General features: G+C 48.1%; 1 protein-coding gene across 3 annotated transcripts; it reads right to left on the minus strand.

Moving 5' to 3' along the window:
* Positions 1 to 1,033: 1,033 nt before the first annotated feature.
* LOC118513503 (protein Wnt-6) lies at positions 1,034 to 23,313 on the minus strand. 3 transcript variants are annotated; one of them, XM_036059351.1, is made up of 5 exons: positions 23,010 to 23,313; positions 18,889 to 19,466; positions 6,152 to 6,387; positions 1,973 to 2,559; positions 1,034 to 1,851 (listed from the first exon to the last, which is right to left on the minus strand). In XM_036059351.1, exons 2-5 carry the CDS (start codon positions 18,948 to 18,950, stop codon positions 1,390 to 1,392), a joined length of 1,347 nt encoding a protein of 448 aa, XP_035915244.1. In that variant the 5' UTR covers positions 18,951 to 19,466; positions 23,010 to 23,313; the 3' UTR covers positions 1,034 to 1,389. The 3 variants fall into 3 exon arrangements, with proteins under 3 accessions (XP_035915244.1, XP_035915243.1, XP_035915245.1); XM_036059350.1 differs by having other exon boundaries at positions 18,889 to 19,469; XM_036059352.1 differs by lacking the exon at positions 23,010 to 23,313 and having other exon boundaries at positions 18,889 to 19,024; positions 19,231 to 20,585.
* Between the last annotated feature and the right edge of the window lie 1,262 nt (positions 23,314 to 24,575).

Here is a 24,575-nt window from a genome sequence, read left to right on the forward strand (position 1 = left end):
GCGAGACAAGAACGCTCCATCCAACAAAGAATAAATAAACCCCATACCCCGGGTATGTTGGTGCCGAAGCGCATGATCGTCGTTAAGATGATCGTTCAGATTGTTTTTTTTTTGTTGGTTTTCTTCCCCTGGCTTTGCTTTATGTGTGTGTGTGCTGTTATTTGGCTCGTAATTTCAGACACGATCGTGGTGCGGCGATAAACGGGTCCGCACAGAAACCCCCGACCCCGACACGATTAATACGATCAATTTCAAGCGAAATTAGTCGTCGCCAGGGCGCGATCGATGAGAGACCACGCATCCTGTCGCACGTCCAGGGAAGGGATGACTGTGTTTGTGTTTGCTGCTCCTGCTGCTCCTGCCTGGCCGGTTGGAATTCTTTATTTTCGAATGCTTAATTGCACACATTCGATGGGAAGGTGGCTCAAGCGGTGGAAAAGAGCCAACATTAAACGTTTTGCAATTTAGGTCACAACAGGTGATGGGAGTGTATTTTGGCTTTTCCCTTTTTTTTTTTTTATTCCCAACAAAACGTTTCAAACGTGCCCGGTTTTTCTTTCGGGGACCTTCCTCGGCAAACGCTCTGCTGCCTTCAACAATGTAATACATCGCGCTTGTGTGCTGCATGTTTTGCATCATGATTTTTTGCTGCATTTTATTATGATTTCTCATAAGCTCATTGCTCCTCTCGCTCTCTCTCTCTCCCTCTCTCTTTACCAAAGACACTAACTAAATTCGTTCGTTCGATTTCGTTCACCCTTTTGCAATCCAAACACGGCCCCGCTGCACAGTCATCGTTCGATCGTACACGATCAGCACTTAACAATAAATATCATAATCGGTTTACGGTTGTGTTGTTCACCACAGATCACAAAAAAAGCATTAGAGTAGGTAAATGATTTTCAAAGGGGTGGTTGGTGGTGGGTGAGGAAAAAGGGTGGTAAAACGGGGGATGTTGGTCGGTATGTACACACGTATGCTCTCTGATTTGCTATCTCCCTTCAACTTTCTCTCTCTCTTTTTCGCTCGCTAGCTCCATTTGATCCTTTTGTGGCATCAACTTGTGGCAACTCCATCACTTTACGATTTTTGTATTAGATAGTAACATGTGGTGCGCTCATATCTGTTTAAACTTCACAAATATTTTCATCAGTCTTTAGCAATTCTGCTTTGAAGCTTTTGATGCCCAGCTTCAGCAATTCCCTCGATCATATCTTCGCTTGTAAAACAGGTTAGTTGTCCTGCTGTTGTCATTGTGATCACTACTGGCTCCGAGTTTCTCTATCTCCTCCCTTGTACCACATGTTCAAAGATTTGCTGCTTTGCACAACCAAAGAAACAGAAGAACATTCGTCTCTAACATCCAGCTCCTGATCCAATCCTGGCTGCTCATTTGCAGGTGTACACATCCTGAATGTCGATGCAGGTGCTGCACGTTACCTCGCAGCACCATTTGAAGCTGCAGTTACAGTTTCGCTTCACCTCCACCTGACTGTGGGACTGGCCACGCTTGCAGCACATCAGGCTGCAGCCATCGACACCGCTCGACGTAATGTTGCACTCCCGTCCGTGCGTCCCGAGCGAGCCCGTTTTGGCGTTCGGTTCGCAAAAGTCATCCGAATCCTCGGTGTACACTAGGTCGCGCTTGGTCGGCAGCTTGATCGTCGCATCGTCCGGCATGAAGCTATGTCCATCGTTCCGGGCGATCACCTTCGTCGCACCGTCAAAGTGTTCCTTCAGCCGGGCCCCGACCTCCGAGAACGGTGGCAACTTCATCCAGCAGGTCTTGGTCGTGCACGATCCGGACAGCCCGTGACATTTACACTCCATGCGCATAAACTGCTTGACGGCCTGCATCCCAGAGATCAAGTGTGAGAGAGAGAGAGAGAGAGAGAGTGGGAATCAACCCCAAAATAACCATATAAGTTGGGCAACTGTTTGGCGTATAGTGCGCCCACACACCCGGACTTACCAAACGTCCCGCGTCATTGTTGTGCAGCCGGACGAGCGTCTTAATGTCACTCTTCTTGCGCAACCGTGCGTCCAGGAAGTCTTTCGATTTTCGGACACCGAAATTCACATTATCGTCACAACCGCCCCACTTCCATTTCTCTTCCTGGCCCGTGAGTATCGTGGGAAGCTCCTTGGGCAGACCCACGCTAGGGACGGTCCCTCCGGCCGCCACCGTCCCACCCTTCGGTGAATGGCGCTGGGTCCGTCCGTTCGGTCGGCGTACCGATGCCTGGACGCGACCATTGCGCGCAATCTCGGCCGCTGTCAGTGTGCTGTAGGCCGGGTTCGCATTGACATTTTGCTGATAGGGCGCAATCTGCGGGCCCGGGTTCTGGTTGGCCCGATTGCCACCGACACGGCGACGGTTCCCACCACCGGCCGGCCTGAAGCCACCCCGTCCGCCCCGACGACCCTCGTCGCCCGGTTTCGATTTCGTGTGCTTCTGGCAGGAACATTCGAGCAGGTCGCCCATCGTGCAGGCCTTCGTTACCGCGTACGTGATGCCGGCGGCGGTGATCGCGTGCACGAACGCGGTTTCGCGGGTATCTGCGGAAGAGAGAGAGCAAGAGAGAGAGAGAGAGAGCATGAGAGCGGCGAATGGCGGAAGTCAGGCGGCTGATTAAGGTTCGTTGATTAAGGTGCGGCCCGGCATTTGCGATAGTCCTGGCCCGCGAAGTGATACTGCAAATATCGTTTAATTGAATTAGGCACCGGATCGATCGAAAACCCACCACCAATCGGGGCATCATTTGCATAACTTGGCGTTAATATCTCTACCACTATTTCCTTGAGCACTCTGTGGAGACCTTAGTATTATTTTTTGGGACGATGTCTTCAATCTCGGCGATCCCTGCTTGGAGCAGAAGTGAGAAGCAGGATGCTAATTATTGCTCAAACAAAATGCACATAAATAGGCGGACACAGTCCGACAACACCTTCCCAAGCCAAAGCCACCTCCACAGTCGCCGAAGGGTGGACGGAAATTATCAACACCAAATTTGAACGATCAATATTTGCTCAAGCTTTTGGGCAACTTCCAAACCGATATCGCACCCCATCAACTTAAAAAAAACGGTGTAATCTTCCGCGCCTGAGGATCGGCGTTTCAAGCAACCCGGGTGACGATTGTGAAAACCGTTTTGTAGCCGTCATTGGCGCCTCCTGGCTGGGAAGCTTAGAATTAAGCTATTTTTACGACGCAACATCTTCCCGTTTGGAAGGGAAGGGGGGGCATGGTGGGAAACGCTTTGCTGAGTGGTTTTGTACAATCCGTTGGCGCCCACCTTCGCGCCCTCACTACTAGGGAGAGATGGTTTCACCAGCTTTTTCGAAGTGTTTGATGTGTTTCTGTTGTTGCGATTCCTACCACGGGCGTACGATGCGTTGGCGCAAAGTTGCGCAAAGTCGTTAAAGTTTATGGATGGCATTGATTCATCGTTTTCGGAGGTATTTTTGTTTGATGTCTTAATCTCTCGAAGCGCCTGGCAATTTCCTGTACAACACGCGCTCGTGCACACTCACGCACACACACCGAGGAGGAGCAACGTTTGTTTGTACATCAATGTGCCAGCCAATCGACTGGGCAAGGGAAGATAAATTTTCGATATTTGTTTGCTAGCTATTTGCTTCCCAAACAAATTAAAACTCGCAATCACTATTGATGTTACGCAGCGAGCGATTAAACATTCCAAAACGGCGGGTGGTTCAAGCGTTGTGCGTTGGTGGTATACTGGTTTGGGAGAAAAAGTGAGGAAGATTAGAATTCCCTCTTTCAAACATTGTAATATCTCAAGCTGTTTGATTATTTCAACTTCCAATAAATAATAAAACAACTCTGTCCTATTTGTTCATTTTCCTGATCGCAAGCTCGATCGATCACTATCAAGGGCCGTTCCAGACGTGACAACAACCGTCTCCCGGTCCACATGTTTAGTCACGTACGCGAGATTGAAGTGGACAGCAAATGAACTCGGCGCGCAATAATGAAAGCCCGGTTTAAGGCCGCAAACGCCATGAAAGCTTGCCGGCGAGTGGAACAAAAAAGAGATTTGTTCAAAAATGGGGCAAAATCAATCTGCAACCACTGGTGCGGGATTTTGCTGCCCTACCGTTGCTGTTTTTTTTTTTGCGACAGCATATGCACTTTTACAACTTGGACCGTCCGCCGAACGAAAGCCCACAAATGGATAATGATGGTGTCGTGTTTGCTTACAAAACATGTATTACATCGATCGTTTTACGATCGTACCGAGCAAAGCGTAACTGGCAGCTGCTGCCAACCGGGGAGAGGATCACTTATCCCCCGGGTTCGGTTCCGTTGCCGGGATAGAAAGTGTGTTCCGCTGGTGGGGAACGGACGTACAGGTCTGGCACGCACCCCGACAACCGACGGGAACATGATGTGGGTTGTGGATTATTATGCACACCCGCGGCACCCATCAGGAGCACTTTGTCAGAGCACTGTGAGAGCCTTGAGCTGCTTGGTAGTCAATTCAACCGTCAGTAATCCGTCTCGATCGATCGGGATCCGCTCGCTCTCCCTCGGTCGGATGGATCGATCCAACTGAAATGGCCCAGGCAACTGGGGCCCGACTGGCGGGTGAAGTGAATAAATCCCAGCGTTCGGTTTGCTAGAGTCCTCAAAGCGTAGCACGATCACGAAGCGGAAGAACAAAGTCCACCACCGGGTAATCGAACCAGGCACCGGCACAATTTAACTGTCAATTTGTGAATAACTTAAATTAACTTTATGGCGAATCAGGCTCAAAATTAATGTTTATTGAATTAAAGTGATGTAATCTTGACAATTGCAATGAGAGATTGTTTATCTTCAAACGCGGGTCGCGGGCGGGCGGCCGAGCTTTTGGCAGCCGAAATACTTCCACCGAGATCGAGACCTCAGCTCTCGGTGCCTTTTGGCTGCACTTGGTCCGGAATTTATTTCCCAAAGTTCTCGGCGAAGGACAGAGGTTGCGAAATGCGAAACAGTTTACGAGCAGCAGAATTGTCATGGTTTGAATGTCAGACCCGGTCGCGTCCGTCCGTTTGCCTCAGCTACAGCAAACAAGGATTACGCTCACCGTGGGACAGTCAATCCGCGTACGAATGACTGGGATATTGGCCGGAGAGCAGGGGAGTCCATAAGGCCGCCCCGACCCATCTTCATCGGCGACGGGTTAAATGGCGACTGACGGCGAAACACACGTGACACGACACGACGACGATAATCCGCAACGCAGGGCTTGTATAATGATCAATCTGTCCTTTTCGCGCGTGGATGATGCGATCACCCGGTAGCAACCCTTGCTACCTGCCCTTGTTTGGGGGTTATGAAGGTCGAGATGCATTAAAAACTGAGCTTCTAGCCAATGACAGCGGCATCGGAGCAGTTGTGACATCTTCAAGCTAAAAACTCTGAAGCAGTAGCTAACTCCTCAAATGTATAACTACTTGGCGAAATTTTTCTCACCAAAAGCTTCAGCAAGTAAAATGTAAAAAGTTCAACGCTACCATGCTTCTCACCGACCACAATGTCGGAAACAATCACCGGACGAAGGCACAACACAGCATTCCAGATTCCAATGCGACAGATCGCACAGATTCGGACATTCGAATGTCCACCGTCCGATCGGAGGCCTCCTCCACCTCCGGCAGGCTCGTTCCGTTCCGTTTGTTTGTTTGTTTTATTGATCCGATCGGGCAGCAAATCAGAAGGACCCGGCCCGGTCCCGAAGAACACCAGAACTGTCGTCTGCGGCCAGCAACGAGTGCCACAATTCAAAGGCCACGACAGGACCGCGACAGAACAGCGACAGTACAGCGACAGATCCGACTGCGAACGCTCTGCCGACCGACAGACAAGTGCAGCATGTTTTCACCCTTGTCGCCCTTGTCCTCGTGAAGGGATTCGGTGGTCGGATCCGGTCAAACGATCCGGTGGATTGAAGGTAATTTATAGCGATGACAATATCGTTACGTTCGATTTAAATTTTTCAATTGCACAAGCACGGGACTCGGGAGGGGGGCGCACCTACGGAAGCTTGGCGAACTTTCCATCCCCGAGTGGTTCCCAACGGTCGGATGGTCGGCCGGTGCTCGTCAATTATGTACAATTTACGGTGACTCGTTGTGTGCGTACCTTTGGCCAAAATTCGGCGCATGCTGCGTTTGATGGTCCAGGAGCAATTCCACATGTTGTGCCGGAATTGGTTCTCGCATTCCCGAAACCCGAGGCTGATGCCACGGTGAATCTCGCGCATCAGCGACGTGTCGTTCTTGCAGATGTCGGCCAACTTCCCCGAAAGCCGCTGCGACTTCCGGTGCTTGCTTTCGCAGACCCGGTCCGGGTCGAGCAGCACATTGCTACCTTCGGCTCTGGAAAAGAGGTTCAAGAATAGAAGAAAAAAGCGAGCATTACACCTATGAATGTGAAATAGTTTGAATACTAAAATAGTGGCAGTAATTGCTTAAAGCTTAATGGTAGCATTATCAACCCCTTTTCGCACCCCTTAACACTTCATTAGCACATTGTATAACGACACGCAACAGGCACGGCGTAATGATCGTTGCAAAAACACGCTGCCAATTGTTTCTCGAACATAAACAGCCTCTTCTTGCTTGCCTCAGGTTCAAGTTCAAAGTGTCAGCAAGTCCCACCCGAACCCGGGATATTGCTCGGAAAGCATCGTCCCTGCTTACGCAATGGATACGCCGCGCGAAACGAAGCTCCAGCTCCGTAACAGTTGCCAGCCAGCTTCCAGAACACACCACACGAACCAACCAATCAGCGCAACCAACGCGTCTATTGCACAGACGTCAAGTGCAGGTGAGAGAATCAGTTGGTTCCTGCTGGCTGGCTGGCTGGCTGGCTGTTTTTGCTTCCTTTTCCACGGGCCGAGAAACGGTTTCACACGACAGCTAAATATAGCTCTGCGCCCTTGGCAGGGGCAGGGCCATAAAATTCAATAATGAAGATCGTTTCTATCCATCGGCTTCACTTACGGCCGTTCGGTAATGTGTCCGTTTTTGGAAAAAGGCACGCAGACTCCAAGAGATGGTGAAGGTGCAGGAGGACAGTAGACGGGGAAGGGTAAAAATCCCCATTCAAAACCGATTATTAACCACTCGTGCAATTGGCTGTTGAGCATTTTTCCAGCATTTTCAGCTCATTTCTGTTTCGTCGCTATTAACCCTTGCCCATCCATCCATCCCGCCATGACCTCAGACTCCGCGATTAGTCCGCGATGTGTTGCCGCGCGTGTAAAAGATCTTACCACCGCATATAAACACTACGCCCGGATAGAGTCGAGCGGCGGGTGAGCGAGAAAAAAAAAAGAAACTCCCGGGGAAGGGGAAAAAAACGGACCGAAGAAGCTACCAACTAATTTCTTCCCAATCCTGCTCGCCTACAACTTGTTCCAGTTCATTACATTGAAAGGTAAATAATCGTGAGTTAAAATAAATAATTTCCACTTTGCGACCGCACTTGGCAACTCGGCCCAACGGGACTGGTACATTTTCCAGACGCCGTTATGACGTTTTTAACGGTTGCACGGTGTGCGTTTTTGGGGCTGCCAGCACGCCATCGCGTAATGATCCGGATAGCAGGCGCGATGATTTTTACGATCATCGACTCACCGGGCAGCCAAAACAACGCCGGCGAAAATGAGTAACTCCGGATGACTGACTAATGGTCATGGGCGAGTGACGAATGAAGGCGCTAATGACTGCACCACCGTCACCTACCACATCCAGCAGCCATTAGTTATCATCCACGCGACCACAGTCGGCATCGCTTATCAGTCGGCATCAGTTTGAGAACTTCAAGAAACTCCTCGAAGCTCTGCAAGTCTCGGGCGGGTAAAGCGAAGTGATATGTAAAACAGCGTTGGGGTAGATCGATGAATTGACTAGTGTTTCCATCGTCGACGAACACAACATTTCACGATCAGTCAAACGATCAACGGTGGGAGAGATGAGATAAAAATCTCTGAGAACCTGGTCGCCCCACCAGGACTCCGCTTCCAAGTCCAACGCGTCTCCAAGGTTTCTCTACCGCGGAGAAAGAAATTATAAATTTAAATAGCACCCGTTGTGGAGCGGCCGGTTGGACCACGGGCCTCGAATGGTAGCAGCCATTTGTCTGTGGTCAATAAAGACATAAACTTGTAGTATTGCTGTTCGTTCACCAATCTTTTTCCTGAATCTGCCGAGGGTTAGAATCGCTGTTAGCAGAGCAAGACTGGGCAACGGCATGGAGAAACATAAAACTGTTGATATTCGGTTTCAATTTGTCGCTTTATTTGATGAAGTTGGTGAGGCGATTTAGGGAAACATTAGAGCCACACAGTTTATGGCAGTGTGGCGCGCTATTACCCGGCTACGCTGAGCTTTAATTTGACTAATTAACGCGTCGTCCCTTCTGTGTGTGAGTTGATGTTTTGCGTGAGACTCCAATTTTTGGGGATAGCTTTCCTGATCGTTTGATGGATAAGCAGGAAATATCTTGCAATCAGAACTAATGGTTTATTGGAGGATGGGTGATGTTTGACGGGCAAATTGACAATGAATGAGATGTTTTGTCTTGCCGGTTGGGTGCAAAGATGATGAATGGATTTGTTGTTCCTGGCACGACTCTAACATTCGCCCCTTTGGATCAATATGCCTTTACACAGTTGTGTGTGATATTTTGAAACCATAAATTATTTAATAATATCTATTCCACCTCCAATGTTGCAATCCCGCAACCATAGCTCTCAGCTCGTCAGACTGACAAATCATCCAGAATGCTGCCATAAATTACGTCAGGAGCGGTTGAGTGTGTAACACTGGTGCGAGCAATACTAGCGCTTACTTTGTCACCATGATTTTATGACTCATTCGGACAATATATGGCATCATTGTGTAGCGGCTGAATGGGAACATTATCATGCAGCTGTAGCCTGCAGGCTCGTGTGATCTATCCGAGCACAAATCAACCACTAACGAATGCAACGAATTCATTGAATACTAATCATCGGTAACGAATAATTTCAACAGGCTGTCGGACCGTTTGCTACCAGCGCTAGCCCGCCCCGCTCAGCTCAGCCGATCTCTGCTAAGGGTTGATGGTTTCTGCCACAATCGTGAGATGCATCGTGAGTCTATAGTAGCTAGCTGTAATAGTTTTTTCCTCAGTTTTCAGTCAGCAATTTTATCTTGCCACGATGTACTACCGTCCAGAGTCGAGGATCGAAACCGGCAGCCAGCTCGGATCTCGTCACCGTTCCGACCTAATGGACGTTGATGGGAACCATGAACCGTGGTGGTGTGTCTGTTTGTTACAACGATCTATACGCTCCGCGGCGCAAAACTCACCTCCCCCGGGTCTGGGTTGCCAACTGTCGTAGGGCATCCCGACCGGAACCACACCAGCTCAGGTACAGGTTGAATTCGTGCGAAAATAATCGCTTGTCACTCAGCTGTCCCGTGCCGATCTGCGTTTGGCGGTAATGGCGGTACGATCCTCGGGCGAAAGCTGCACCGAGGCAACGGATCGTTGCGGAATGTTTCACCTTAACTCGAAACACTTTTCCCTGCCCGATTGCAGTCGAGTCGTATAGCCGTCTAGCGGCAGCTACATCCCTAGCTTCCAAATGGGAAAAAACGGGCTTCCAAACGGAGCAAACGGCTGCCTGGCTTGCCTGTGTTTAACTTAATTTTCTCAATTATGCATTTAGATTGATGCACACTCACACACCGGTCGCGTAGCCAGGGCCTGGTGAAGTGTAAATTTACTAACCGAACTGTTGGTCGCTCTTCTTCTGCAGCCGTCGTGCAGAACTGGCTGGGACCAATCCGCGCAACCAGTATCCTCGCAGCAGCGTGGTAGGCTCAGATCTTCGCCGCATCGATGGTGGCGTGTTTGAACATTGGCCGCAAAACTCGACGACGGCGAGCGACCCCGCCATCACATCACCGATGGGGCACAATTTGAAACGCTATTAACACTCTTCAGCTAGTCGTTTATTTACTTTTATGAACTTGTGCATTTTAATTTCAATTTAAACAATCGCTAACCATTCATGACACACCGTACCTTCCGGTGGATCGGGAAACCGCACCGCGGAGTGGGGAGGGAGACGCGGGGCCGGATAGAGGAAAGGCTGGTCTTCTCATGTCCAACAGCAATCTTTATGATGGACAACCCGGCAACCAAAGGAAACGCCAAAGTCTTTTGTGCCCCACGCACGTGCGGACGAGTTTCTTCTGCAGTCTAGCCGAAGCATTCGTCACGCTAGCCGTCGTGCGTCCCTAGGAAGGAAATCTCGTTCGTTGCGCAAGATTGCACACGAAGTCCGCTCGAGCTAGGTTGGCGCAGGAAGAGCCTTAAATCATTTTGTGCAATTTACTTTTATTTGCGTAAGGGTGGGTTTTTTTCTTTCTTCCGTGCGCACCGATTTGCAGTTAACAAACATTGTTTTCCCCATCAGTTGAATGCGTTAAGAAGAGGATAGAGCAGTGGACGAGTTGACTCTTGGGGAAGGTAATAAAAGTAATGAGCTTTTAGTAGGTTACACAAACAATCGGGAATTTGTTTGCTTATCCCGGCAGAGGGTGTGTGTGTGGGTTTACAATAGTTGAGTAACTTTGTAATTGTGCAGCAGTTTTGCTTTTGTTACACTTTATCAAGAAGAACCTTATGTTGTCAGCAACATTTTCGCAGTTTTTCTCTAAGCGTTGGAAATGATCATTTTTAAAGTATTTAGGTCAAATCAGCAAAGTTATAAATTTGCTGGTAAATAGTAAAACTCTTTTCCCATTGAACATCATTAGTTGACAGTTTTCAAGAATCGCCTTGATCGTCATCCCTGTACGTCCCTGGTAGATTCTGACATCTGTTCGATTTGTCAATCTTTTGCGAACTTGAATTACTCTACCGTTACTCATATACTTAAGGTGGGAAAAAGAAAATGGAGGGAGTGAACTTAAAATTTTCCTTAAAGTCTAGTCCTTATTACTGGATAGTGCAATCTTTTCATCTTCTTGGTTTAAGGACCTGCTACGGCACACTATCCATCTTATGTCTCTCTAGGTTTTTGGATAAAAGACGTCCGGCCGGTAGGCATAGGCATCAACGGTGCCGATTTTTACAAAGACAGGACCAGAGTTCAAAGGTGTACTGTTTCCTCGTAGTGAGGACATAGTGACTATTCAACTCTCGAAAACTCTAGTTCAAGTCTTTTGGGGCATTTTAGGAAATAGAGTAGAGTGTAATACGGATAGAGATCAGTGGTGGGTCAAGATATTTGTAGGCCCCGAGCGGAATGGCAGTTGAGGCTCCTTTAATTATGATATTAGAGAGAAACAACAGAAGTTCCCTCGCCGAAGAGGCCCCCCTAACCAACGAGGCCCCGATCGAGCGCTCCTTCCAGCTTTTAGGTTGATCCGCCACTGATAGAAGTGCTAGCAATTAGAAGCCTTGGAATTTGGATGCGATTTCAATCCCGGTCCTAGCGAGTGAATCCAAGCTTCAACTGCGTGTCATTCTCATGGACTTAAACAACTATGACAGTGATCCTGGAATTCATGGATAAACTAGAATTAATACGAGATTGCTTGTTCAAGAGCAGTTAACTTGAACATTCTTAGCTAAGCAATTGGAAGAACTCTTCTGCGGACACTGCCCAAAAAAGTTCTTTTAACATTAAGTCGTCTTGGGCAGTTATAATAAAATTTCTAAAAATCGCTTACAACAGCTTAACAGTTATAGCTGGTATGAGATTTGTTGGGAAATGTTGTTCACTGATCAGATGTACTATTTTCATAGGAGCTTCTCTGTCATCTTGAAGTTCAAGGATTCCTACAGCGACTGCAAGTTACACAAAGCCGTAAATATACAGTTAATTGTTGCTAAACCTTCAAATATCTCATTCTTTAGACTGATTTTTTTTTCACAATATCGGACAACATAATCCCATAGTGCCGCAGCCTCCAGAGTATTACGATGTCATGTATCTAACTGTTCATTAGCGAAGTGTCTCTAGACGACTGGTGTCTATTCCCTTCGGTGCTTGTTAAATCATCGTAAATTAAAACGACATCAGGCGGCGACCACCTCGGATCGGCTTCACGCACCACCACCACCACGGTGCCACTCAGGTTCCCAGGGCTCCGCATTCCTAGCCTTGCCCACCACCGAACCACTGTTTGTACGTGATGATCCGCTTAATCAACTCCGAGAGTCGCCCGGGGGAGATAAAAGATCAATATTTCACCCATCGTGGGTCCAACCAGTCAAGAGTCAACGAAATGGAAGAAAGAGCCCGCAAACAGACACGCTTTCAGGACCAACGAAGCGGAAAACCGTCACACTTTGCTTTGATGCGACGCGCCGTTCGACCCCGCTCACCCTGACAAGACGTGGCCACGGGAATGGTGGATTTAGAGGGCCGGACCAGGGGTTCCGCTCCTTGTCCCTCGTGGAGTTGAGGTAAAAATGCATTTAAACCCACATTATCCTCCGTCCTGCTCCGTTTTTCACATGGCCAGTTTGCTTTTGCAAACGCAGCCACAAGTAGGAATGCATTCAGCTTGAGCAAATACAACATGACAGAGCCGCAGCATAAATAGCTCCGCACACGGCCGTGCTACCCTGGCCAGCGGTGCGCCTTACCCTGCCCGATCCCGATCGCAACGGCCAAACAGTGCTCAAAGTGCATCTGAAGATGCTTGCCTATTTATTCGCCGTCATCTTGAAAACGTTGAAGTAGTTTGTTTTTTTTCTCTCTCTCTCGTCCTGTTTGATACTTCAAGAGACCTCAGGACAGGATGGACGCTGATGGTGGATGGCGGGTCAGGAGAAAAAGGTAGTGTAACAAAATCATCAAACATTTGACTCCTTCGTTCAAGTGGGTGCCGGCACTCCACAAACCACAGCCACCCTTAATTTGGACCTTTCGGGGTCACCGTGGTCCCGGGGGGGTGAGATGGTCCTGTCACCCAGGGGTTGAAAAACATATCTTCGCTCATTTTTTTTACCATCTGTGTGTGTTTGCTCACCGAACACACACACGCACATTCGCTTCCACAAAAGCACAAGGAATGCAAATGGTACCCCGGAGGGCGAAAAAGGGTCCAAGGTGTAGCTTTACAAAGCGAAACTTACCGAACCGTACGATGGGAAACCCGGCTCATACACAGGTGCATACACAGGTGAAGATTGACAGATCGCCCGTGCAGCGGATGCACCCTAGACGGATTCCAGGCAGCAGGCAACAACGAGCAAAAAAAACTAAAACTGCCCTCCCGAGTGACGCATTCCTTCAGGATGAACTTGAAGAGATGTTGCTCTGATGTTGCCAGGCCCCACCACAGTTGCAATTAAAACGTCCCATCGAACCAACCGACACAGCTGCCATTTCGGAGAGGAAACCGATCATCAACCGCAATGAAATAATCAATACGATCGCCGCTCCCGGGCTAATGAGTTGATCCAACGCCGCGCTAATGAAGCTAATTATCGCCGCGGTACGCCGCACATCAGGGTTGATTCGTAATGCCGACGCGATGACTCCCGACGTGGTGCGCGCGTGGTCGGGTGGCGGAGTCGTTGCGTTGAGTATTATTCAATGTAAACATTGTAACAGTGCCGAAACGGCTCCAGTATAAACAGTGATCGATCTTCGCTTTGCTTCCAACTTCGAGTGGCAGGTTCGAAAGTACACGAACGGCCACCGAACGGGATGGCAGGAAGGAAGGGTGTGTGGTCGGAAGAGGGAGACCTTCCAGTGCGGTATGGATTACGGATCACTGAGCCAATTTTATGATCCTCAACCGTCGATGCGCATCAATGTTTGGGGAAGCATAGTGCATGCCATGTTCCCGTTCATTACCAATTCATCCTCATTCGTCGACGAAAGTCCTGCGTCCTGGTCGCGTTGGAGAAGGTATGGAACCGAAAAGGGACCAGGGCGTAATGAATATGACTTTCGACATGATTGGCTGCCATCAAAGTGATGGCCGCCTGCCCGATCGAAACCGTTCTCAAGGATATCGGTTCCGTTACGCTTTTACGCTGCCCGGGCGAATCGATCGCCCGTATTTGGTAGATCCTCCGAATGGCGAACGGGTGACACAGGATCCCAGGTATCGCTACCCAAAAGCGCACTGATGGCCATTACTGGGCTTTGATGGGTCCAAAAGTATCCGGTTACGGGTGTCCCTAGTGACAGCCATTTTCAGCACGCAACTGTCTCCGAGGTAATCGTAGATGGGCGCTACGTACGCGTCGTTGATCGGTTCAGGGCGAACACTTTTGGAGCTTTCGGGTTAAGCGACTGTTGGCAAAACAGGGACGCAAGGCACGATACGGTCACTTGCAATTGCAGCCAACTGCATCGCCAAAGGGTGGTGCCATTTTCTTTTCACTTGAGAAGGTTATACCGGAGATTCCAAGCCGAAGTCTATCAAACGTCTGACAGAGTACATTTGCCAGGATCAATAAATCATGAAACAAGGGATGATGTCTTTGTAGAAAAAAACAGCAGTTTCATTCCATGTAGGAACCCTGAACCTGCCAGCTACCCCTGAAAAGACCCCAAACGGATCCCCCTTTCGAAACTTCCAGAAGCCCACGGTCGGTACGTTGTTGGGTAAATGCAAACTCCTGTTACATTTATCTCAATTGTCAAATGGTAGCGATGATAAGGCCGGTTGAAGCGATTAACCTGCTTTGCCTTTACAGATTTTTCATTTTGGCGCACCAAATACCACCGCCAGGCTTTGGCAGGTAGATAAGCCGCTCCCAAATCACGCTGATGAAATGATACATTCAGCAAAATTAGCATAGAAGGTTTAAGATTTGAAACAAACTGGAGCTCGGCGTACTTTCGCTCGGACGCTCGGATGCGTGGAGGAATGCGTGTCGGCCGGCTCGCGGACCACGTTTGCCAGTGGACATCAGGATTTGTGTCGACCCTGCTCAACGCCGCACGCCGCCCGCTCTGGAATGCTAACGTCCGACTGCTTCCTAAGCTCGTCGTGTGCGCGTCTACCGCGCGAAAGACGGGTTCAGGGTTTTGGGGTTCAAAATCGTAAAGATTTAGATAAGCCGTGAACCGTTCGCGGTGAAGGTATCAGCAGGCCCCGGGTACTCGGGATTTGTCGCCAAACGTACTGCTGGTTCAGCATTTCAAGTGTGACCTCTGGATGTCTGCGGGCCGGCTACGGTCATCGGTACGCGTCATCTCCTGTGAAGCGCCTCCGTGATGATCATCCGTGAAGTAGCCGCCATGGCGCTTGGACGTCCTCGCTCGCGCTATGTCCAAATTCTGTGGAGTGGAGCTGTTTACTTTTTGTTTCGTGTGCTGCTACAAAACGTGCGTCGTTATGCTGCGATGCGTGCAACGAATTTCATTATAGGATAATCTTTCTGCTGGCGAGTCTTGGCGTATCGTGAAGCTACCCCCGTGGTCGGACTCATTTATGAGAAATGATCCCAACGGATTCTGAGACGCGTCGCGACAGGGAACTTGATTAAGGCACGATCATCAAGAGATTGGTCGCAAGCGATACCGTACTATGCCTATGTGTGAGGAGGAGGTCCATCGTCGTACCAGGCCACCGGTCGATGCGTTGCGGTCCAGTTCTCCAGTTACGTACGGTTTGTTTTACTCCCGCTTATCTGACCGTACACTGCCGTAATACTCATCAAATTGCGATATTGCTTATCAAGATACACTCATCCCGGTCCCGGGCCGAGGCCGAGAGTAGTTTCAACACCGCCCTTGCGCTTCCTGCCCCAATTCCACCTCAAGCTTTCGAAGTAAAAACGGGCAGCGTGTCATCTGTCGCTCACGCAAGGTAAGTGTAAACTTGTGATATGATGTGCTAGCAACCGATTTCATGACTGCATGCGTGTCCGTGCGGCTTTGCATTTCCATGTCTTCGGTAGCCGCACCGATAGTCATGTGTCTCGGTGTAGCTGGGTAGCGTTGGGGGCCTACACATTAGCTGTCGAGTCCTCATCGTCCAGCGACGGGCGAATCGACGGGCACCTCGAGGCGGAACGTTTAACACACACACGATCGTCTCTCCAGGGGATGACTTTAGGGCGAACGACACACGAGGGCTGGATGGGGGCTGGAGTCCAACCCATGTCAGGGCCAAGCTAGGCGAGAAGCGGGCCCAGCCTCCGTCAACTAGTAGGCGACCGCTTATCACAACATCATCGCTAATGATATAATGAGGGGCAGTTTATAATATTTATAATCGCTTCTAAAAGCGTAAATGTAATTAAGGATGCATTTAATGGCTGCTCAGCAGTTTGTCGTAATCGTATCTCTTCGCTGCGACGCGATGCGATGGGGGGCAAGATCGTTACAGCTTACGAGGTGATTGGCGTTCTAGTGGGCCACGTCCTTGCCCAGCACCAGATGAAACTGATCTTTTGCCCCTATCGGCTGACCATCGACACTAGTTTGTTTGCAACAGTGTAGCTTGGTAGATATGCATGCTGAAGTAATCCGGTCCTCACACGTTATGCTTACGGTGCGGCAAATTGCGGAAGAAATCGCAACAGAAAAAAAGGAAACATTCTTCTACAGCATCCAGTAGAAGCAGTGGAGGCTAACCCTCACACAGGCACACACAGGCACTTGAGGCCGGCTTGCAGGCTTCCATCAGGTTCCATCGGGTTAATTATGAAATTATTAAGATAAAGTGTTGAATACATATCGATGCGGTCCGCACCGTTCGTGCATCGTGCCAACGCTACGGTCCCATATGCCACAGATGCAAATAATTTATTGAATCGCTAAACTAGCGCTCCCGCCTGTTCGCTCGACCAGATTCACACAACTAAGTAAGCGCGTACGGTGGAGAGGGCACACGTTTCATTTTATCTTTATTTCAGCTCTCGGCAACTTCCCATTCCCCGGGCACACTGAAAGCATTCCATGCTGTTAAGACTGGGCGCCTTCCCCGAGCCGTCTGTTCCATCTGCATGTTCCACCACCACGCAGAAGGTTCATAATTTAAGCGCTTGAAATTTAGTGTCGCCGAGCATTAAAATGGTCCCGGCTAATGGGCCGCAGATGATTACCTAGCGCATCGTAAACGGGGTATCTCCCCTCCATTGTAGGATGGGGTTTGTGGGTCAAGAGGCACACAAATGGATGCTAAATAGTTTGACGCTAAAAGTGCGCCAGTGCGAACGTTGCTTCCGATGGACGGATGATCTTCGAGTGGAGATCGATTGAAGACGAGTCGGTGCAGTAATTTAACGATCGGTGTTCATTTTTTATAGCATGTTAAATGTCATTTTTTTTGCTTTTAGTTAAGCAGAAGTTGTTTTTTGAGTAAGTTTGGAAAAACCTTCAATAAAACAATAAAGTTTTGTCATAAAACTTATAGTTAATTATGAAATAAAACAAAAGCAAAAGAATGTTCAACTAAAATCTCATTATAATTATAAAAAAGTCAGAGAACGAGATAAGATAAGATAAAAATGGAATAGTATATCAGGATAAAGCACTGCATAACACCAAACTTTAGAAAGGCTTTAAACTTTAAACTATTTTTTTATTGAAACTTTAAAAAATTACAGTGACGGACAAAAAAAAAAGAACACGTCATGTGATCTACTACTTTTGAAAATTTTAATCACTATAACCCTTTCAAAGTATTTAAAAAAACCATCAGCAAAATCTTAGCCACAACTCAATTTCATTCTTGTTAAAAATAACGAAAAATTGCGTTTAACATAATTTTTTCCTCCTTTTCCTCTTGACGTCGAATTCTAAAAACAAAATTAAAATTGTGACTCAAAAAATATGATGCATAATAATTTAATTTGTCGATTTTTAAAATAAACTTTGTTAAGAAAAGGTGTGCAGGACAAATACAAAATAAAAATGATTTTGTTTGTATAAAAAAATAATCGCAAATGATCAACAAATGCAACATACAAATTTGGATACGCTCATTATTAGCACCATAACCTCACTTTTATGCTATTATCAAAGAAAGTTTTTGAAATTGTTTTATTCATCACTGTAGAAGACAAGAAGTTAGTTCATTTAAGCTGATGTATAATAATACACGTCATAGCTATTAACTTCTAAGACTGAAAGAGAAGAGAGAGAAAACTTAGTAAGAAGAATAGCTCATGCCAGAGGCACATGGGTTATTGCTACCCTACCAAATTTCTGAATCACATCCAGACTACTGTTCTTCCATACATAGACCTCTTCTTCTTCTTATTTCTTGGCACTACAACCTCAAGACGTCTCCGGCTTGACATTTCTGGCTATCTGTTACTTAATTTTACTCGTAGCAAAGTAGTCAGCCCTGCGTACTGGGAGGCGGTCTGTATGGGATTTGAACCATGGTCCTGCCGTGTGAAGACCGGTGCCGTTTTCGCCTAGGCCACTGGACCGCCCCATACATAGATCTCACTATCCAGATATCAGTAAGTGAGGCGAGGATCTTCAAATATGCCCTAGCAAAGTCTCTTTGGGGACAGACTATAAGAAAGTTGGGTGACCGAAGCGATAGCGACTCCGCTGTTCACACGGCAAGATCAGTGAGCAAATCCCTTCCAGGGCCATCTCGTAAACAAGACTGACTATCGGGCTTAAGAAATTCCAGAAATGGCCAAAGAAGAAGAAGAAGAATAAGAAGAAGAGGTCTGAATTTCCAGTCATAGGTAAATCAAATAAGGAAGTCAAGGAAGGTGCTGATCACTAATCGCTGGAAGTCAAGGAAATCTCTTGGGATTTTAGTGCCAAAAAGGAATATAAGTCACTGTGCGGTTCAATTAGCTTTTAGTCAGTGTTATGCCTAATCCTATATCAGACATATACGAACTTATTCCTAGAGAAAACTCCCACTTACCTCCACAGGCCGGTGATGGGCATTATCAGTATCAGATAGATCACAACCAGTACCAAACGCATAATTAATCGTTTCCTTTCCTGTTGCAGCACTTCAGTTCAGTTAATCGAATCGGCACCCGCCGTTTGCCAACTAGCTATCACCACCAACGAACATCCACATTAACAGAGAGAGAAAGAGAGGTGGCACAGATTTTCACGAAGCAGACGACAAACGCTAGGTTACACAGGAAACGGTTCACAATCACACACACACGTACACACACACAGCACACAGTCGTCACACAACCGACCGGATGCGCAGCACTCCCTGTTTGAGTCGAGCCAAGCGAAGATAACTCACCACGGTCACACTGCGGTACACTTGAAACACTTAACTGCACGCACAAGCACACTCACACCGGTACACACTCCCGGCAAAACACACCCGGAAATTGGACCAGATCACACCTCTCACCAAGATAAACTCCAAATGCATCCCCTGTGCAAACGGCCCGACAGCGCGTTTTGACGTTCACATTGTCGTTCAGGGTGTATGTTTTCTCTCGTCCGATGGTGAGGATGACGGTGGACTTGCCACTGCTGGAAAAAAGGGGGTGAGCAACACTTAGTGACAGGGGGTGGGGGAGTTGGTTTGCCCAATGCACTACACGTTTTTCCCTTGAAAGCACGATCTTGACCCCGGTGTTGGTTCGTTTGCCACTAGCGAGCTTCCCTCACATGCCACAGCCACAGCGGGCCGGAAGTTTCGTCACTGGACGCCCCGGTACGGGTACGGGTTGTGTACTGATCGATACGCTGCACATGATGCCGTATTATCCTTGCGCTGTCCGTGCCGGCTGGTTCCTACCTTGCCCAACCGTTTGTCAGACTTCTGCGGCCGCACCACGACAACTGTGTCCCGGACCGAGCTGCTCTACCGGATGTGTTCTACCCAACCAGACGCACGCACGCACACGGATCTTCCTTTCAGGTGGCGCAAGGCGACTGCGCAGACGAACGCGCGAAACGGGCGAAAATTGAACTGCAGCAAAGCGGGCGCTACCACACAACCGTTTTCGGCACCGGCAACCCAACGAACAAAACGCGAGCGAGTGAACGCGATATTCAAAATCGAACCACGGACCGATTGCGCCGGGCGCGCGCGCCTCTGTTCACCGTGCGGCTTTCGGGTGGCGCACGTACAACACACTAAATACTACACACACAGACAGAGAGATGGAGGCCGGAGTGGTCGTCGTTTGGCCCAAAACGACAGCCCGCAAACGCGCAAGACCAAGCGGCAGAACGGAGACTGGTAAAGATGGTTTGCGCGATGCGAGGAACAAGCGCGCACATTAGCTCCCTCCCCACCGCTCCAACCTACCTATCCCCTGTGGAACCTACCCTTCCCCTCCCGTTCTGGGTCTGGCCACGGTCTGTTCTTCTTTTCGGGTTCCATTCTCCCATATGATAGGCCGCTGGTTGTGTGTTTTTTGCGAAACCGCAAAAAATACGGGGAGAGCACACATACACAGCGCACCACACACGCACACATGAAGGAGAAGTAGGGGTGTACATCCGAAAAAGGTACAAAACCAACAGCAAAACAACAACAACCGATTGTGGGAAATATAAAATAAAACTAAAACCGGGTCGAGTGGAGGGCGAGCTGAGAGATGCAGGTGAGTGTGCGTGCGCCGCGAGGTACCGCGCATACTGGCGGTGAATGAAATGAAATTAAAAGCAACAAAAATTAAAACAAAACCAAAAACCACAATACACACACAAACATCCCCTTTTTACGTGCACACATACAACTACACAAACACACACACACACACACGATTCCTGGTCCAGAAACGCGCGTTCTCACCGGCACGAGCAGCAGCAGAAGGAAACCGTCCGAAACAAAACACACATGTATGATGATGGGGAAGGTCTGTTGCTGCTGCTGCTGCTTCTTGATCTTCTTCTTTTGCTGCTGCTGCTGCTTCCACACCGTTGCAAATGATATATATTTTAAAAGGTTATTGCGCGCGCGGATTTCCTTTCATCTCACCGCGCACCGGTGTGCAGCATGTGTGGGAGAAGAGAGGGGGGGGGGGAGAGAGGGGAAGAAGAATGAAGATTGTGGAGTGCGGCTTGTTCTGCTTTCGGGTCTGCACGGTGCTCACTACTCACTCACTCACTCACTCACTCACTCGCCGGGAGTCACGGAGTCAGCTCACGCACGCTCGCTTACAATGTTTTCCTGGTGTTGTGGTTTTTTTTTCACAGCGAGATAGAGAGCTGTCGGAAAAGTGGAGCAGGAAAATCAGAGTTTTTCACAAAATCGAACGATGGAAAATGGGTAGTTCAATATGGGCGGCCGGCTAACCAGCGGCAGCCCCAGCAAAACAGAACCAACCGTCCGAACGGTGACACTATGAATGGAGCAACTAGGAGCTTTTCTCACTGCGCTTTCACGGCAACTCATTCACCGTCGGCGGGAGATGAAAGAGTGTGTGAGCTGGGAATTAAAATTCTGCCACCACCTAACCCTCCCCCACCCCATACTCCATGGGGAGGGTTTTTGCTCCTAGCGGGTTCTTCCTCGAAGCCGAAATGTGCCGTTTTGCGAATATTGGCGAACGAATATAAATATGAAGCCGAAAAACTATATGTGAACGTGGTGTGGATGGTTTTTTTTGTTGTTTAATTCGCTGTTGCCTTCCTTTATACACACAAACACACGAATGAAGGCACATAGACACACGGGAGCGTGTGCACGCGCTAATAATCAAATGAGAGCCACCGCAGAGCATCAGCAAGAAGCGGGATTCGTAAGGAGTGGAAAAAAAAACAACAGAAATAAACGCATCCAAAGTTCGACCACGAAATCAATGTTAAGCGAAGATTAAGAAATGAATGCCGTACAGTGCTGAACAACGGTGGCGAAACACTTGGGCGAGAAGGATTCCTTTGAACTAAATTGATTGTAGGTTTTCTTCAATCGACAGCATTTTTCAATTTAATTAAGGATTTTTTCATCACCTTCAGTAGATATTTCAGTTTTAAGAATATAAATTTCAACAGCGGGGCATTTTATTTCAACACTGGGGCGTTCTATTTCAACAGTTTTGTCTATTCTAGTAACGAAGAATTGGTGTAGAATCTAGGATCAGGAGCGAATGGAACTAGAGGTGGAGAGAGCAATCAGTATTTCAATGTTCTGTGAGACCCATATAGTCCTCGTCTTATTAAGACCCTCGTCTTTTAAGAGAAGTAGAGCCTAGTCTGCCAAGAGGTCTTTTCAACCAAAACTCTTTGTCGTTCATGAGGCCTCGAAGACTATCAGGCCTTCCCTACATGAGGCAACGCCTAACATGAGGTCTCGTGAATCATGAGGGCTCGCCTAACTAAGATTTGAACTACTAAGGGACTACTTAGTGACTTTGTTGAAGTGATCTTTTGCTTAAAATTACTCCCTTTACTATAAAAAGGGTGTGACTTTACTGAATACCCCATTGATGACTGTAAAAATTGTAACTCACTGTACATCAAAACTAAATCTCGGTGCACACAGAAAAAAGGGTCCTACACATCCACCAGTCTCCACTCTTTCTTTTTAATCGGAACCCACGGGAGGGTGGCTCAAAATTGAGCCATATAGAATCGATCGGTGCAGAAAACGGGGCGAACGGATCCGTTCGACGTGCGGCAGATAAGCGAAGATGTCCGGCCGATCGTGCGATGAAATTGATTCACCCCTACCATCACCCCATCCGCCACCGTCGTGTTCTAATAATCGCCGGCCCGTTTTTAATGGATATCTTTCGGAGTCCACCGAGATATCCGCTTTTTTGTAGCGATCGCGCAAAACTAATCGACGGGGCCTGCAATCGGCCTGACGCTACTAAATAAACCGCAAGCAAGAGCGAACGAAGAGTGCACAGCGGGGAAAAAAAAACAAAACGCAAACGCAAAAGGCTTTCAACTTCGTTTCGCAAATAGATTTGGGACCGAGCGCCTCGTGGGCTTTATTGCTGGCACTTGCTGGTGCGAACCGTGAGAATAAAATCACTGGTGCCTGTTGTGATTTTCTCATCGCTGATTTTTTTTTTTGTTCTCCCCCCGTTTGGCTTTGGCTTCACTTTTTACATTTGATTTTTCACTTCCTTCACACCCGGCGTATCAACGTCACTTGCAATCGTACGGTGCACACCGAAACGCACTCAACGCCACCATGATACACTTGCCGATTTGGTATGCAAAACGCCGGCCCACAATCGTTTAACACTTGCCACTGCCGGAACCGGGCCGCCGGTACACGATCGCGCATCGATTCGGGCTGGTGTCGTCCGGACGTCCATCTCACGCACCGGTAGGACGTACTGGGCCCGACTATCTCAATGCGGCGCAATGCCAAACACGCGGGCCAGTTTATCTCCGTACTGGCACCATCTCTTATCGGGCTGCGAACCGACCGTGCTGCTGCCTTGCACGAGAGAAGGGATGACGATTATAAGATCTTTATCTTCAGTTGCGTGTACACTGCATCCCTCTTGCCGGTGGCGCGGTGGTTGAGGCTAGAGAATTATTAATATAGAACCGCATCTCCTTCCTGGTCTCTGAACGCCCTTCATCCAGATGCACCCGGGTCCGGGGTTTTGCTGCACCGAGCTGTAAACCTGCCGAAGATGCCGTGTGTGAGTTTTATGAGTTCCTGGGAACTGTTTACCCGTCACTGCTCGACGGGCTGGTGCGCGTGACGTTAAATTTATTTACACAGAGCCGTACGTACTTTCAGCTTCCTTTCTGTCTGAGTGGTGTGCGTGGTGGAGTGGTGTGGTAACAGTAACATCCAGCAACCAGGCAGTGGACACTGTTGCAATGTACGCTTCCGGTTACCGGCTTGTGAGGTTAGTTCTATTTTTGGCTAAAATTGGCCACTGCTGGAAGTCGGTGGTGGACATCTTGAAAGCATCGGATCGGATGGGATCGGGTTCGATCGGAAACAGATCCATCAGTCGAGTAGGATATGGATGGTGTATATTTTCATTAGAATGGTTGAAGGGCAATGTTAATGAAGATGGTATTTGAGATCAGGGGAGCAAGAAGGAAAAAAAACAAGCTTTATTAATTAACTTTGTCAAGTGGACATTTTTATCTGTTGATTCACTCAATTAAACTTTTTTTTATAATTTGTATGCAAAATTATGCACAAAAAATTAATTTTAGATATAATTTTTAAAATAATCTTCATCTTATGTGAAGTCAGGACCTACCATTGATGGTTTTCAGTGACTTGATTTTTCTCGCAGTTAGATATTCAAGATTACGACAGGTGGAGAAACGATATCGTCGGCGATCTTCACACGGCAGGACCAGGGCTCAAATCCCACCCGGACCACCTTCTTGTACGAAGGGCAGACTGCTTTGCTAAGGAAAATATCAAGTCACAGAAAGGCAGAAATGACGTATCGAGATCATTTGAGGTTGTAGTCCTGCCAAGGAAGAAAAAGATAACTTCTTTTCAACTACTTTCTGAGTCAGTCCAGTCAGTCACTATAGGATTTGAGTCCCGGCAAACATTGCAATGAAGCTGAGGGACTAATTCAGTAGAGATATTGGGTCTGGCTAATCACTTTGCGATTTGAACGGTATATTTCGGCAGTTTTGATATGTATCTCGATTTCTGTCGAGTTATTACATTCCACCTTAATG

This window comes from Anopheles stephensi, chromosome 3, assembly GCF_013141755.1.
Source record: "Anopheles stephensi strain Indian chromosome 3, UCI_ANSTEP_V1.0, whole genome shotgun sequence".
Taxonomy (NCBI): Eukaryota; Metazoa; Arthropoda; class Insecta; order Diptera; family Culicidae; genus Anopheles; species Anopheles stephensi.